The sequence below is a fragment of the Octopus sinensis genome, linkage group LG3, assembly GCF_006345805.1.
Source record: "Octopus sinensis linkage group LG3, ASM634580v1, whole genome shotgun sequence".
Taxonomy (NCBI): domain Eukaryota; kingdom Metazoa; phylum Mollusca; class Cephalopoda; order Octopoda; family Octopodidae; genus Octopus; species Octopus sinensis.
Window position 1 is genome coordinate 130,837,254 of NC_042999.1, and position 17,934 is coordinate 130,855,187.

General features: G+C 34.5%; 1 protein-coding gene across 2 annotated transcripts in view; it reads right to left on the minus strand.

The window, feature by feature from the left end:
- Nucleotides 1-497: 497 nt before the first annotated feature.
- LOC115209132 (homocysteine-responsive endoplasmic reticulum-resident ubiquitin-like domain member 2 protein) overlaps nt 498-17,934 on the minus strand; it is a 33,833-nt gene continuing 16,396 nt past the window's right edge. For both annotated transcript variants that reach the window (XM_029777278.2, XM_036501333.1), the window contains 7 exons: nt 13,284-13,361; nt 12,207-12,305; nt 9,987-10,084; nt 6,907-7,053; nt 5,343-5,627; nt 3,223-3,355; nt 498-2,797 (listed from right to left, as the gene is read on the minus strand). In XM_029777278.2, the coding sequence (XP_029633138.1) occupies nt 2,639-2,797; nt 3,223-3,355; nt 5,343-5,627; nt 6,907-7,053; nt 9,987-10,084; nt 12,207-12,305; nt 13,284-13,361 (999 nt within the window). In that variant the 3' untranslated portion in view covers nt 498-2,638. The remainder of the gene's footprint in view (nt 2,798-3,222; nt 3,356-5,342; nt 5,628-6,906; nt 7,054-9,986; nt 10,085-12,206; nt 12,306-13,283; nt 13,362-17,934) is intronic.

Genomic DNA, 17,934 nt, shown 5'->3' on the forward strand with positions numbered 1-17,934 from the left:
CACATAAAATCACCCACTACGCTCTCAGAGTGGTTGGCATTAGGAAGGGCATCCAGCTGTAGAAACACTGCCAGATCTGACTGGCCTGGTGCAGCCTTCGGGCTCCCCAGACACCAGTTGAACCGTCCAACCCATGCTAGCATGGAAAGCGGACGTTAAATGATGATGATGATGATGATGAAATACCTAAACACACACATGCGCCCACACTCAGATGTAGGTGGCACACGCATGTGTGTGTGTGAATACACAAACTTGAGGTTTTATTAAAGTACAGATGCCAGAAATACATTTTTGTTCATATTATGCATACACACTACTCACACAGTTCACTCCACTGAGAAATTTAATTGAATTTACTTTTCCATGGTGTTTATATAAAACAAGTATTATGAATTAAATTCTAGCAGTTACTTCTAAAGGCTAGCAGCTTCTTATTTACAAAGTTTTGAATTTGAAAATCAACAACAAAAATCATAGGAATGCTCACAAAATACTTTGAATCCACTTTTTAATTAACATTTTTAATCTATACAATTTACATATAATTGAACATATAATATTCACTGAACCACGCCGAGAAATCATTTCTTCTTTTTTTTTCACTTTAAGTCAAACCAAAATTGAATTACTCCTCCATAATGATATCACAGTCAGAATTCTGCATTTGTATTTAAGTAAAAGAAATTATAAAAAAAAAAAGAAAAGAAAAGAAAAAAAAATAATAATAATGAGTAAGGGGGAGGGGTAGTAGTGTAAGAAGCCATCTTGACACTACAAAAAGTTAAAATTAACAGAATTTCAAATATATGAAAAAAAAACTAACATTTGGACATAATTAAATCATTTGTAAATAACTTTGTTTTGTTATACATAAAATAATGAAAAATGTAAAAAAGAAAAAGAAAGGTAATTACAGTGTTTAAAATTCAACCTAATAAATTTTAAACCAAAACTACCCCAAAACAGAAGAAATCAAAAAGAAACCAGCTACCAGATAGTTGAAGGGTGATTCTAGTTCTTAATTTGGCTTAGTTAATGGTAAGCTAAGAACGAAAATCAACCACTGAAATTATTATACAAATAAACCTGAATGAAACAGATACAAAGTTAAATTATATTAAGCAATGTTACAATTGACAATGTAGTTCACTGTAGCATCCTTCCAATAAAGGACAGAAAAGCTTCACTTCCAAAGAGCACAACTCCATTTAAAGTACTCGTATATGAAAGATAAATATTTATAATAGCACAATGTGTTAATATATAAGTGCTTCTGTATATATATATTTTTTATACATCAAATGTTGTCCATCTCATCATTCTCCTCTTAACATAAGGGTGATATACTTAGTAAACTGAACAGTATAGAAAGATATATTTACAAGATTTTTTTTTTTAACATTTAGTTGAATTGTTTATGGGGGGGGGGCTGATGCTTATATTCAATCGTAAATTACTTATTGAAAAAAAAGCTAAATCAGCACGATTTTGCTTTTAGTTCATTTTTCATTAAATGTATGTTTTTTAATGAAAAATCGGAAAACATTTTTAAGTAGCACACATGATTTATGTTGTTGGACATCAGTAACAAAAGTTATCTCCCTTAATAAGTAAATTTTCTAGATAGAGATTTAAAAAAAAAAACGTTAAGTTTTAGTTATTTCAATTTTCGTATTGACAAGAAAACATAATTATGTGTATGAAAGGGAGATGTTTTTCTGCCATGTGAAATAAAAATTTGTGATAAACAAAAAAAAAAAAATCAAAAATTAACTACAATATATCAATTAAAACATCAACCTGGAGATTTAAATAAGGGATTTACGAAAGATATTCTAAACAAGGGAAGTAAAAAGAAAGTACCTCACAGGCAGGAAAACTAAAATGAAATGCGACAAAATCGCAATTTATTTTAGATATCAGAATCCTTAAGACCTAACAGAAGAAAACATATACAAATAAAAAAATGATAAATGGCAATTATTAAACATTCTAAATTTCAAAACAGCCCTATGTTCTAAAGTAAAGGCAAAAAACAAAAACGGGGGAAATTTACCTAATTATTCCTTCAAAATTAACAAATTGATTTAGAAACTACAATTTGTAATTTCTTCTTTAAAGTGTGATAATGACTCAGGAGTATGTAACCAGTAAGCATAAGAAAGACTTGAATACTTGGAGAAAAGATCATGTTTTACAAACTAAAGTGGGTTGCAAAAATTTCTGTTTATTCATTTTATTTGGTTTGTTTTCAGTTTTTATACCAAGATATAAAATAAAATGTATTTCAGATCTAAAATGTGAAATACTGGAGAGAATATAATTCAATACGAAGTGAGGCTTTACCAAACATAACAGAGCAAAAACCAAAGGAACTTAACCCTAGCTTTTTGCTACTGCTTAATTTGCTTGGTAAATATTCAATTTCATAAAGATTTTTCAGTTATTTAGTTATCATTTTAACCATAATCATTAAGACGCCTGGTCATCGTCCCCAGAATACCAAAAGATATGTCAGGCTAGCCATCAAAGTGCTGAGTCCATTAAGAATGTTTTTTTTCTGTATAATCAATTCATTATTTGAAATGTTTTCATCAGTTGATTACCATTCACTTTTTTTCCTTTTTTGAGACACTTAGTTAGCATTCACAGCAGGAGGCTGCTGTGGAAATAAAGAAGTGAAAAATGTTCGCACAAGAAGCCAGACAAGAGAGAGGCCACGAGGAAGAGCTGGTTCCCGAGGTAGTTCTGACTGAGATTCATCTGAACCACTTTCATCAGAAGTGCCTTCGTTCTGGGGGAAAAAAAAGAAAGAAAAAGAAAGAATAGGATATAAATACTTAATAATGTTTCATCTCTGAAGAAGAGATTAACAGTTCGAAAATTTTCTAGTAGTATCTGACGACTCCATCTCAAACGTTTAATCAGTAAATCTTAAAACTGATAAAATTTAATATGATAAAGATTTACAGAAAGTTGAAATTATGAAAACTAAATGAAGACATATTTACCATTATATACTCTAAAACTTTAATTTCTGCACTGAATGGTTACTTGTTTTTCTTTGTTTCTATTTCTTCATTATATTTTGTTTTACATCAATTTATTAATGCTATTTTAGTGATATTCATATTATATGAGGGAATCTCAAGTTATTTCATAGTACACTACCTTTAAAAACCGGCTTTCAAAATTCTTATCTAACACAGTTGAACTTACTTGTGCATCGGGATTTTCATTTTGATGTTCATTAACAGCTGGAGCAGGTTGAGCTGCTGGTCCATTCTGATCCCCAGGAGGTGCACCCATAGCTACAGGCTGTCTTTGAACCTGGAACCAGCCAGCTTGATGACTGTTCAAAAAAAAAGTATATGAATAAAATCACATAAAAATGGTTGGAGCAATTACAGTAAAGTTGTCTGATACCTTTTTGTTTCACCAATTTTTGTTTCCCTTAAACACAACTGATGTCACTCCAACATTGCTTGCATAGTTGAAAAGAACAGTGGCCAGTGCCTAAGTGTTTTATAAATGACACACGCATGCACGCGCGTGCACACACACACACATAACATGATTGAATGAATATTAAAGAGTTTTATTAAGTTATTTTATTATTGAGTGTGTTGAATACATCATTAATAGAAATATTTATGTTCATTTTTCTGTACTGAAAGCATATACTAGCATACACTTGCATAAGATTACATTTCTGTTTGCATTTTCTTTATCTGTCTCCAATCAACCCTCATAATACTTTTTTCTGTTCATCTCTAATCAAATTATCTTTCATCAATCATCCAAACCATTGTAGAAGTGGTACCTACTCAATTTTCCACTTTCACAGTATATTATAGTTATAGCAAAAAAGACAGACAGTAGACAAAACAAGGAGTTGGATCTGGTGAATTATTTATAGGCACAAACATACACACTCACATACATTTATATACATGTGTGTGTGTGTGTGTGTGTATGATGAGCTTCTTTCAGTTTCTGTCTACCAAATACACTCTCAAGGCTTTGGTTGGCCAGGGACTATACTAGAAGACACTTAACCAAAATGATACATTATGGTACTAGACCAAAAACCATGTGGTTGGGAAACTAACTTCTCAAGCCACACCTGCTCATATATATGATCATCATCATTTAACGTCTGTTTTCCATGCTGGCATAGATTGGACTGTTTGACCAGAGTTTTGTAAGCTGAAGAGCTGCACCAGGTTCTACTGATTGGCTGGATGCCCTTCCTAATGCCAACCACTTTAAAAATGTGCTGGGTGCTCTTTATGTGGACTGGCATGGGTGTTTTTTTTTTTACATGGACTGGCACAGATACCTTTTACATGGTTTTTGTGTGGGCTGGCACAGCATAAGAACATTTGCGAAGCTAAACCATTTCAGGCAGGGGGAAGCATTAACAATTCTGCTGTGGTAGACGGGTCTTCTTAAGTACCACAAGACACCAGATATCTCAGTCCTCTGTCATTATATATATATATATATATATAATATATATATATATATATATATATATATATATATATATATATATATATATATATAAAGCGAGAGAGAAAGAAAGTACATTTTTAAGTGTTGATATTCATGACATTACAATGAAGTCAAGGAAGAAATACATATTTTGAACAATCTGAGCTGGTTGTAATTAGTTGTAAATTGGCATCAGAATATGGTCAAATGAAAGAGTTGTATCACAGATTGGTATCTGTTGCACTAAACAAGAACATAACCAGTATTTAAGCTAAATAATCTTTACACTCTTCACTCTAACTGCAAACTCAAATCATCATCATCATCATCATCGTTTAACGTCCGCTTTCCATGCTAGCATGGGTTGGATGATTTGACTGAGGTCTGGCGAACCAGATGGCTGCACCAGACTCCAATCTGATCTGGCAGAGTTTCTACAGCTGGATGCCCTTCCTAACGCCAATCACTCTGAGAGTGTAGTGGGTGCTTTTATGTGCCACCAGCACAAGTACTAGTAAGGGCGACGCAGGTAACGATCACGCTCTAATGGTGTTTTTTACATGCCACCGCCACAGGGGCCAGCTTGTTGCTCTGGCAACGAACACGTTCATATGGTATTCTTAGCGCTCCACTAGCAGGGACACCAATCATCGAGTTTGATTTCGAGTAATTAGGAATATCTAGATCATTCATACACAAAGAAAATTAAATAGTAATAAATGCATCTGCAAATAAAAATATCAAGAATTTAAATAAGGAAGCATTTACAATTAAAGAGAAATATTGTCTTCAGAAAGGAAACACTAAGACAAGAGCAATTTGGTAAGGATATATATACTTACATGTAAAGCATGAAACACGTTAAGAAAACAATCACAAAGCGGCTTAGAGTAGAATAAAAGTAGACAATGCCCATCAATATGGCAAACCGACATGCTGCATACATCCAATCCAACCAGTCTCTTTGTTCAAATTCATCTTCATCATCCAGTACACCTTGTGCATTCATACGCAAGTTGGGGTTACGCTGTCGCACCTCTGGATTATTTACCTCAGGCTGGTTATTTATACCATTGTTAGGAGGCATGTTTGTAGGAACAGGAGCTGGAATAGTACCAGATTGGTAGCTAAAAAGAAGAAAAAAACAGTAATTTATATTAGAGTAAAATATTTAGAATATTGACTCACTATTTACTTACAGTTAAGAAATTACCCCATCACTACCATCTTTATCTTCTTCCTAGCTACTCCCACCCAACCTTGGAGGAGGAGGAGTGCTTAATACAATTTCTGTTGACTACATTCACACACAAAGCATATATCAGTCCATAGCAACACTAGAAATCACTTGCCCATAAGTTGCACACAGTGGGATTGAGCCCAAAATCATATAATTACAAAGAGAACTTCTTAACCACAGTTATGCCTGCACCTATCTGTCAAGCTACATTCAGACACTAAGTTTCAGTTCAGATTGCTTGATCAGAGAGCCAAAAGAGCAGTTAGTTATACACACACACACAAACAAACACAGAGTTTTATTTTACATTTTAACATCTGCCGGCATCAGTTGTTAGTTGTCGGAGCACTACATCCTTCAAAACTTCCATGCTTTCTGAGATTCGCCAACACTACACCTGATTTTCTCCCCTCCATACACACACAAGCATGTATCTGACTCATACATTGTTCGCTTTCCAGACATTTGTACATTACTGCATACACTTTATACGCACTTTCTGACAAGTTGTGGTGCACCTGAGCACTGTATACAATAATTTCATTATTATTATATTTTTCTCAATAGCTACTACCAACTTGATTCTCTGGCAAAATTTTGCAAGAGAATCAAGTTAAATTTATATGTAAAACACAAATTGTCTCAAAGATTGAAAGCAATTGTAAAACATAGGTTGTTATATTTAATATTAGCAAATCCTTTAATAAACTGTAACATACAAACCACCTAGTCATGGTGTCATCTTAGATATTATACCTAAACTAGCCGAATTATGTTTACTTTGTTAAGGACGCCCTCACAATTTCTCCATGCCAACACCATCATCATCAAAATCATTGTTTTAATGTTCAATCTTCCATGCATGCATGACAGTAACATTTGTTTACAACTACCACACAACATCAAAGCAAGAAGACACTAACACACACACATCATATCATATATGCATGTATACATGACAGGTTTCTTTCAATTTCTGTCTATCAAATCCATTTACAAGGCTTTGATTAGCCAGGAACTATAGCAAAATACACTTGCCTAAAGTTCCATGCAACGGGACTGAACCAAGAACCATGTGGTTGGGAAGCAAACTTCTGACCACACAGTCATGTCTGCTATCTCTTTTTTTTTCTCCTCAAGAAAGGATAACATGAAAGTTTACTTACTATTGCATATACTGGGCCATGTACTGGGAGTACATTTGTTGCATCCATGCATATTGCTCAGGACTATAGAGAAAACCAGGTTGAGATAAAGGTCCCATCGGTGACATTATGTAAGGAACTTGCTGTGGAAATGGTGAATTGGCCATGCTGGAACATAGAAGACAGTTTAAAAGTTATAAAACTAGGTTAAAGTAGATTCAGTCATGATATTTTACACAAGTATTTGAAAACAATGAGTAATTACATTGTTTACAGAAAAGACTTTTAGAAAACTTACACCCTGTTGTGTTGTTTGTTAGCTTTGTTGTTGTGTACTAGTGATGTCACCAAAGAAAACATGAGTTGTACAAGTCCAGAACCAACTCTTTGCCTTCATTCCCAGAGGACTACCAGTGCTTGATCTGCAGCAGAGCCTTCTAAGAACACATGAGACACACTCTGATCCATCTTCCACTTGAACAATTGGTGAACATTATTATTATTATTATTATTATTATTATCACTGTTGTGCACTAGCATTAATATTGTTGCTGTGTGCTAGCATTGCTGTTGTGTGCTAGTGTTGTTGTTGCTGTTACATGCTAGCATTATAGTTGTGCTAGTGTTGTTATATGCTAGCATTGCTCTTATGAGCTACCTTAACTGTTGTGTGCTAGTATTGTTGTATGCTTCTGCTGTTGATTTGTGATAGCACTGTAGTCAATGTTTGCTCACAATGTTGTTGTATGCTGCTGGTATTATGTTTCATTTAAACTGTTGTAAGTTAAAAACTGTTGGATAGACATGTGCAAGGATGGAATACCAGAGAGCTGACATTCTAAGAAAGGATTGACTGTAATAGTTAGTGTGAGCCTAGGAGAGGGACAAATAAGTCTACAATGTCTGATTGGAGGTAATGTTCATTGTAGTAGTGGTAAGAAGTCAAGAGAGAAGAGAATGCACATCTCTAGAGGTTAGAGGCTGGAGTACCAATCAGATGAATAACTTTTCTCTGAATGAAGGAACATACTCCATAATGTGTTTTACTTGAGCTTTAGTAATTATTCAGACTGATTAGTAATTATTTCTGGTTTCAATTTTTGCTACATTAAAGACGTGCATTTATTAAAAAAATATTCAGTGATAATGAGGCCTAGTATTTGAATTAATTGCAAGGGCTTTAGCTCAATGTTACCTACTCTTCTTCAAATGAGGTGAGTGAGATAATAATGTTTTCACAATACGAGCAGTGATTTTGATTTTTTCTTTCTGGTGGGGGTGCCATTGAAATATGTTTGGGATGGCTCCATTGCTGTATGTTTTTGAAATCTCTGTTCACGGAGTCAGTGTAGATCTGATATAGGTTGCATATGGATAACACCTGAGTGCAGGAGGTAAGGGAAGAATAAAGAATGATATCATGTGTAGAAGTGTGCATTGTTGAAAGTGAGGACAAATAGCTCAGTGATAGCAAGAAAAACTGTGGGACAAAACTGAACCTTGAAACACACCAGAGTAGACAGAGTGTGGATCAGAGAAAGCTCCATCAGTACATCACAATAGTGCAATCTGACAGGAAGTCATCTATCTAAGAGATAAGAAATAGATGAAACACAAACACAAAGGCAAATATTTTGACTGATGGTTCACATGCCAGATATTGTTGACAGCTTTATTGATTTTGAAAACAACACTACTTTCACTAAATTTCTTGATAAAGAAGACCCACTTTTGTGAGTGACAAAAGAAAATAGATGCCCTATATATTTGGCTTTATAAAAGACATACAGGTGATTATTAAAAAAAGAGAAAAATTTAAGGTACTGGAAAAGAGTATTGTTAATAGCCATCTCTGTCACTGAAAATATTGGAAATGGGTGTATTTGGATGGCACTTAGCTGGGTCAGGTGGGTAGCCTTCCTTGGAAATAGGATACACTGTAGCAAGATACAAAGACTAGGATATATCTACAGAGAGAGAGAGAAAGAGAGTATGTGGTTGAAGAGCCTGGTGAGCATGAAGGTTAGCACACAAGCACATTGTTTGAGAGTAATGAAAGGCACAGTTAGAACCAGTGACTTTTTTTGAAGTAACCAGAGGTGCATTCACACTTGGTATGTGGAGCCTGCTAAAGTGGAAGCAAGTATATTGAGAGAAGATTTATGCAGTGTATACTAAGTACAGCTGGATGCAGAATGGACAACAAATGTGGAGGCTTTCTCCATAGATATACTTCTAAGAGGAACATCATAGTTGAGAAATGGAAGAAAAAAGGATTTCATACAGTTGGTAGAAATCCTTTTGGTAAAGGACCAAAAACATCAGCTGCAATTTAGAGAAAAGAGAGCTTAAGGAATGTAGGATGCATGTTAGAATCCTTTGTAGATCAGGAGTAAAAGTAAAAGTTGGGTAAGAGCTATACACTTTGTAGGGATGAGTTATTTTCTTCAAGTGTTGTAGGTTGTGTATTTTTAGCATGAACTGCTACAGCAAAGCTATGAGTGAACTGCTTGGAGCTGTGAGTTTTTGTTGTGTGTGCAATGTGGAGAAAAAAGTGTAAGAGAATGGTTCCTGTCACACATTAGCTGTTACTGACATCACAATGAAGCACATGTAGTGCCAGTGATAGTTGGCACAGAAATACAAAGCTCCAATCAGTTAGCTGACTTGAAGTGTTATAGGGTCTCATGTGTGATGAGTAAAGTGTTATAAAGAATAATTCTTTTTGAAATATTGGCTCTTGAGTCATGTCACATAAAACTATATATAATAGCATGTAAATATTGGGTTGAAAAACCCTTATGGATAGAAGGAGTTGAAGGCTACCCATGGGACTACAGATGTGGATTCAAGTGCCACAGGTAACTTTCAACTCTTTCTATCAGAAAAGGATTTTCAACTCATTATAGTTATATGTGATGTGCCTCAAGAGTTCCAAAAAAGAATCATTTCGCTTTCTCTCAAAAGCTTATAGAAGTCTTAGGACATCAACATTACAAAGAATAGTTCTAAACATAGCAATACAATTTCTGCATTATTGAGTAAGCACCTTACACAGATTGCATTCAATTCACACAGAATTCTATAAAAACAATACCAACCTAGGATTATAAAAGCCTTCTGCATTATGACTTCGATGTCTCAATTCAGTCTCTGGAGCTGTGAAAGATACAGGTTCTGGACCAGATGCTTCAGGAACCTAGATAAAAGAAATAATAGTGGCACTGTTAAATCATCAACAATATGAAATTAAACCTAATGAAGAATCATCATCACCAACATTTAACGTCAGTTTTCCAATCTGGCATGGGTTGGACAGCTTGACAGGAACTGGCAAGGCCAGGGGCCACACCAGGTTTCTAGGCTGGATGCCCTTCCAACCATTTTAGAAAGTGTACTGGGTGCTTTTTACATGGTACCAGCACCCACATCAATGCTTTTTACATGGCGCCTTTGTTTTAGGATCTCAAGAAACTTGGTTTTAAAATCTACTTCATCTACGTTTTAATTTATAAAAGATACCTTTTATAAATTAAAATTTCCAATTTCTACCAATTGATGCCAGTGCTGGCTGGCTGGTCCTGCCCGGTGGCATGTAAAAAGCACCATTCGAGTGTGGTTGCTGCTAATGCTGTCTGACTGGTTCCTGTACTGGTGGCATGTAAAAAGCACCATTCAAGCATGGTTGATGCCAGTACCACCTGACTGGCCCTCATCATGCCGGTGGCACATAAAAAGCACCCACTACACTCTCGGAGTGGTTGGCATTAGGAAAGGCATCCAGCTGTAGAAACTTTGCCAGATCAAATTGGAGCCTGGTGCAGCCTTCTGGCTTGCCAACCCTCAGTCAAACCGTCCAACAGACGTTAAATGACGATGATGATGATGCTAAAATGAATAGTAAATATGCATTAAATCACAAACATCTGCCTCTATTCTGGTTTCTTAGTCTAACTTCTAGTTAATTTGTGAAGTTGAAACTTTTGAAATGTAAGTTTTCCTCACTCCAGATTCTATGTGGAAGCCTTTTGGGGAATAAAAAAAAACTTCCCCTTATATTGTTACCTCCTTTTATATTCCTGTTTCAAATCCTGCTATGGTCATAAAATAAGAAGTAATCAAGTTGTAGAGTCAATATAATCAACACTCACATTTAAGGAATGACTCAACTCAACATTTGGCTGCAAAACATTGCCGCATCACAGCAAAACAAACATAACAGAAGAAAAAAGAGCAACATATAGTGAATCAGATCAAATTATCAGAGAAGCCCACAATTTATAAAGCATGTATCCAAGTATCTAATGCGTGTGCATCAGGGTGATGCAAAACAACTTATTTCAAAAACTTGAAGACACCCTCTAATTTTATTTAATTTAGTACATAAACTCAGCATGCAAAATTCAGCGCAATTGAAGACATTTTAGAGGTTGCTACCATCCACTGAACATTTTGTATATTGTCATTTTTCAGTCTGCATTTATTGTACATTTTCTGTCTCCTTGCCATCATCTACTGGCCCTGACATACAACTGTTCAAGAGATTCACAGCAAAGCAAAGTGGGTGGACATTGACAAGAATAATTACCAAACAGCAATAGATGACCCTAACATTGCAGAGAAAATCTCAGATGCTGAAGAAATCATTCAATTTGCTCAAGCTCAGCCTGATGAACAGCAGCCTTGTGATGACTACAAGGAATTGCTCAAGCTAACGCTCCTTTTCTTTGGTAGTACTCTCAAATCAGGAATCAGCTTTAAAGCACCCAGAGCTTATCACAAAGCATGATGGATGACCAAGCTAATTTACTGCATTAAAATTTGGATATTTAAATCTCAGTTTAAACTAACTGAGAGAGGAAAAAAGACTGAGAGATGTTTGCTACTTTTCAGTTGCAATACACATCGGATCATGGTACCTGGCATCCATACGCTCATGCAAAGTCAAGTAATTGTCAAGTAGTGGTGTGGGGATGAACACACGCACACACACACATACAACAAGCTTTCAGTTTTTGTTTACCAAATCCACTCACAAGGTTCTGGTTGGCCTGAGGCTATATAGTAGAAGAAACATAGCATCAAACCCATGTGATTGGGAAGCAACCTGTACCTATATATATATATATATATATTATATATATATATATATATATATATTGTCCAAAGGGGCATGCACATTAATGTGTGATGGTTTTGACACCGAATAACATCAATTTGCTTGTGCATATACATTGAAAAATAAAAAGAAAACAAATAATAAAATATATATAATAATTTTAATTACACTAAGACATATATGACATAAGAAATATACTTACTGTCTCTTTTACCTCAGTGGACTGGGTGATAGTTTTGTTTGAATTATCAATCACTTGGGTACAAACTAAGTGAATTGTGTGCTGACTGCCTTGATCAAACTTGAGGAAAAAAAGAAAACAGAATAAGATTTATATCACAAACAAGAATAATTCTATTTTAATACTGATATAAAACCAAAAAAAAACTTAATACACTAGATTTTCCTGATAGGTTCTAAACAATGTTGAAAACAAATAAAAAGAAGATTACTATTATTTAAAATATTCGTTACTGCTGTATTTTTTACAACTTTGTTATCTTGAAGGCTAACATTAACAAGATCCTAATGGTTTACATTAGATCAAGTTATTCCTTCTTGTAACTAAGTTCACTGAAGCTTCACTTCCTGAAGTTACAACACAATATGCTACCTTGAGCCAATGTCATCATCTTCTATGCTTTCCAATTAATAAAACCAAGTTCAAGGAACTTCTGGTATCTTGCCTCAAATCAACAATCAGGGAAAAAGCTGATAACAGCATCATTAGTACAAAAACAGCAAGTAAGCAGGCTTACTATAAGTTTCACATGTTGATATTTCAGCATTTAAACCTCATATCAAATTTTCTTGAAACTTTTGCCTAAGTAAATTACTTAAAAACTGGTTATCATTCCCATTTCGCAACAGAGAAAGAAACTGACAAAAGAAAAATACCTATAGCTTTCAATTGTTCAAGTATGTCTGTATTTGAAAATCAGAACAGAAAAACAAATGACAGCTGTTATTTACTATTTACATTATTTCCATAAATATCTATCATTAATTTTTTAATACCATCAATGGAATGACCATGTGTTTAAGTTAGATCCATCCTTTAAACAACATACATCTTTTCATATACTTCATTTTTAATCTCACTGCAAATCACATAACACTTCTATTTGCAATTTGAGAACAAGAAATATAAATTATGTTACAAAATAGCAGCTTCAACAATTCACACAAATTCTCGTGTCTGCATTTAAAAACATAGCACTGAAACTATATTGGAAAGAAAGTAATTTAACTAGTATATTTACTTAGGTTGGCAACTTACCTGATGAAATATGTCTTTCAATTTGAGGTGATCCAGAAGAAGCTTTCCAGAATATATCAATCTTTGCTGCTGTTCACTCTGTAATTAATAATGCATAGATCATTAATAAATGAAATGAGGATTTTCATAATGTACAAAAAAACACAAGACTGAGTTATCAATTTAATTAGGTTGCTGATATTTTACTGCTGTTGGACATTTTCAGTTTGCCCAGATTAATATGTGGGTAGCTAATACAAATACTTAATAGTCAATTGGAAACACAATAGACTTTAGTTCTTGATCACTTATCTCACAAGGAACTGCTAAAACAGTAATTAAAAAGCAAAATGGAGACAGTAATAATCAACTATAAGGCTTGTGTACAATACTAAAGATGTAGCCTAACATTAAATATAAAAACAAGCCAATAAGACTTGTAAAACATCTAAACCTGTAAGAGATTTTAACGGCCAGGGCTTGGTTTCAATTCTCATAGTATTAAAGGAGAAATAAATTCCCCTTAGATACAATGTTGGTTTCAAATTTTGCCACATGGTTAGAAATTTCAGGGGAGGGACTAAGCCAATTACATGGATCCCAGTGCTCAACTGATCATTATTTTATTAACCCTAAAAGGATGAAAGGCTAAGTCAACAGCAGCAGAATCTGAATGCAGAACAGACAGATGACATGCCACTAAGCATTTTGCCTGGCATGCAAATGATTCTGCTAGCTTGCTACCTTATATTGGTCTATAATATTACCAAATATCATAAAACCTAATTCAGGCAGGTTGGTTAAACGAAAAGCATAATATTAAGAGCAATTCTAAAGTGCACAAAGCTGGCTACAGCCGTTGCCAGTACCGCCTGACTGGCCCTCGTGCCGGTGACACGTAAAAGCACCCACTACACTCTTGGAGTGGTTGGCATTAGGAAAGGCATCCAGCTGTAGAAACTTTACCAGATCAGATTGGAGCCTGGTGCAGCCATCTGGTTCGCCAGTCCTCAGTCAAATCGTCCAACCCATGCTAGCATGGAAAGCGGACATTAAACGATGATGACGATGACATCTGATGGCTCAGTTTAGGCTCTATATTAGAAAGAATACATGCAATGTGGGAAGAAATAGCTACATTCATTTTATCATTTGGTGTTGAAAAATTTTTGAATATCAAACAGAAAAAAGCATCAGGTAACATACTAATTGTTGCATCTGTCACAACATAAATGCCAACTTGGATAAAATGAACTTAATCTTTAGTTCTGTTTTACTATTATTACCTTCATTTTACATATAACTCAATAGATGAATGTGGTTTAACACCAACTCAAAGACTTTATTTCTAGTTTCTGAGCAGAAAAGAGCTGCAGATCCCTGCTCAACATGCTTGCTCCACCAGCAGCCAAATCGCTCACAATTGACACCATACTGTCTTAAAACTTATTTAGTTCAAAATACACAATACCCAAAGAAACTGGAATGTCTTTGATCATAGGTCTGCTCATTAAAACCTAGTTTATGCTAAAGAGCAACAATGGTGCTGCAATGAAAAGAAAGCAATTATGGAAAATTCCCTTTGATCAACTGCCCATTGTTGTCTGGTAAGTCAGGCAAGTGGGATACATTATCCAAATAAGCATTCTTCAGTCTTGGACATAAAATTTCATAAAAATTTTCAGCATTTATCAACCCAAAAATTGGATGAAATAATATTTTCCATCACTTCTAGACACCACTAAAACCATTTCTATTGACAATTGATTTTGTTTTGTAAAAATACGGCAGAAAGAGAGATAGAAATGAGAGGGAAGGAAAAAAGAAAAGAAATGTTTTTAGAATTTCTGCTTCTTTCTGGAAAGTGTGATCATGAGTTTTAAAACCTGAGAAATGGTAAACAGATGATAAAAGAAGTACATTACAATGGGAATGTTTTATAAAACCAAGCGACATTTGTGAAAAGAAAGAGCTAAGTAGACAGAACATCTGAAATGTTTAGTTGTTTATTCTACCAATCTTGCAAATAGTCAGATGCAGACTTTCCCAGGAATTCAAAAATAGAAGGCCAGACTGGCTAAACACTAGCAAACAAAGTCAACTTTCCCACAACGGACATATTGGATAATATATTGTGAAAAAAAAATGCATGTATAGAAATAAGACTTTGGGATTCTTGATCAGAGAAATAGAAATACTACATACACAATCAGCAGTTATTTATATTTAACTTGAAAACTATTTAAACCATTTCAAAGTTAGTAAGGCATTAGATGAGATAAATTCGTATTTAATATAAATAAAAAAAAATTTAAATAAACATTATCCTGTGACTTGCTTCTAGTAGTACTTGTGTTGATATCACAGAAAAGCTATTCAATATGCACAATAAATTTTTTATCAAACAAATCCTTACGCAATTAATATCCAACTTAACTCATTACTCTTATATTTTCTTCTCATTTAATTCTCAGAAACAAACTTACAATCTTCTCTTGTCTTACCCTCTGATTCAGTTTTAATACAACACCTACTTGCTCTCATATTTCATACCCGAGTCATTTATATGCTAGGAACAATGAAAGTCACTCCAACTGCAATTTGCACTTTACTGTTTCTGTAAAACCAGTGTTCTAAATTAGCATATCTCAAAGAAAGTAAAAAGACACCAAATATTCATTCTATTTTAATAATTAACACAAAACTCAAAGAATTCAGAAATTTACATCATATGAATGTCCATAGTGGAAGTATGAAATGCAGAAGCTTTCATGTAAAGGTAAAGTTACCTTTTCAAATCATACTGACTCACAAGGGCCAGTTTCTCAGTTTCATGGCATATATATTCCCCATCTAAATGGCATTTCTCATTTTTGCCAGTTGAGTGGACTGGAACAACGTGGAATGAAGTGTTTTGCTCAAGAACACAATGCATCACCTGGTTCAGGAATCAAAGCCACAATCTTACAATCATGAGTCTAACACCCTAACTACTAAGCCATGTGCATCATACACCTTGATCCTGCATCATATCACCATTCACAAGTCCACTAAATACTTTTCCCCAAATATTCTTTAGTTTATCAGTACAGTAGATTCCAACTACCAACCAAAGCCCATCATATATATGAATATATCCATAAGTGTTTGTGTGTTTGTCTTTGTGTTCATTCTACCACTACCACTTGACAACCACCATTTGTTTACATCCTTGTAACTTTGTGGTTAAGCAAAAGAGACTAATAGAATAAGTGTTAGGCTATATAAAAACAAAAAAAAAAGGACTAGGGTCAATCCATTTGACTAGAACCCTGCAAGGCTATACCCCAGCATGGCTGCAATCAAACAACTGAAACAAGTAAAAGTTAAAAGATTAAACATTGCATTTATTTTTCATCACAATTGAACAACAGGGTTGTTGGTTGTGTTTCCAACAAGCCAGTCACTAGTTCTTTTCATGTCTAGCAATCTCACTATAGAAGAAATATCTCAAGGGATTTAGTTCATAAAACACTAGTTTTCTTGTTTACATCCCTCACTGAAAGATGTACACATATATACTATGATCAGTGGTTTTATTTGTTTACATCATACAAACATGTATGCGCACACATATATGACACAGTTATGACTGTGTGGTTAAGAAGTTTGCTTCACACCACCCAGGCCAACTAAAGCCTCACCTGTAGATTTTGATTCACAGATTTGTGTGTGTGCATGCATGCATGTGTGCATTTGTATCCCCTAGTCTTGGCATTGGTCACTAAATTGTAAAAAGATATTACTGTCAAAGAAATAATCTTGTTCATCTGCAATCTTCTGTGAAACATGTCTGGCCAATTTGATGTTTGTGTTCAAAGGACTCAGGGAACAACTAGCTTGCTTTGAAACAGTTCAGCTTTGGTGACAGAGAGAGCATCCAGCCATAGTAAAATGTGCCTCGATGAATTTCATCTGACTTGTATGCACCTGGAATGTTTTTACTGAACATTCAATGGGCTATATTCAACAGCAATCAAATGCTACACATCATTATATATCTCTATTATATATCACTATTGCATCTCACATATTCCATTTGGTTGGTTTTCATATAGAGAATCATTTACCAGTACCAAAAATAATGATTATTTGAATTCCTTCTATTTCCCTTCAACCTTAGCAACTCTGTGATCATTTCCTGTGATAATTATTATGTCAACTCAGTAATACAAACCTACTACTATTAATAAACCATCAATATTGTTCTTGCTTTGCAGTTAGTAGCCATTCATGGACTAGAGCAACAGTTCCCAAAATGTAAAAACAAAATAATGGGCTAATTAGGTTAAGTTTTGTTTATGAAATACAGTTGCTTAGAATTTGATTCAGAAAGAGAGTTTGTGTTTGTGATGGTGAGTTGAGTGGGGTGCATTAGAAATGAGGCAGCTCAAAAACGTTTAGGAGTCAGGAAACCACTGAACTAGAGCAACTAAAAGCCTAGCTGCTTGACAGTTAATCAGAGGTCCATTTGCATGTTTTATGCATTTATTGTTTATATGGATTATATAATACCATATAACTGCTGGCTCTCTTTCAGGATGTCATCCACTGCCATTTCTATGATGCTATTCAGGCCTTCACACTTAACTAGTAACCTTATTTTTAAACCTTTTGACTAAAATTAGTGATA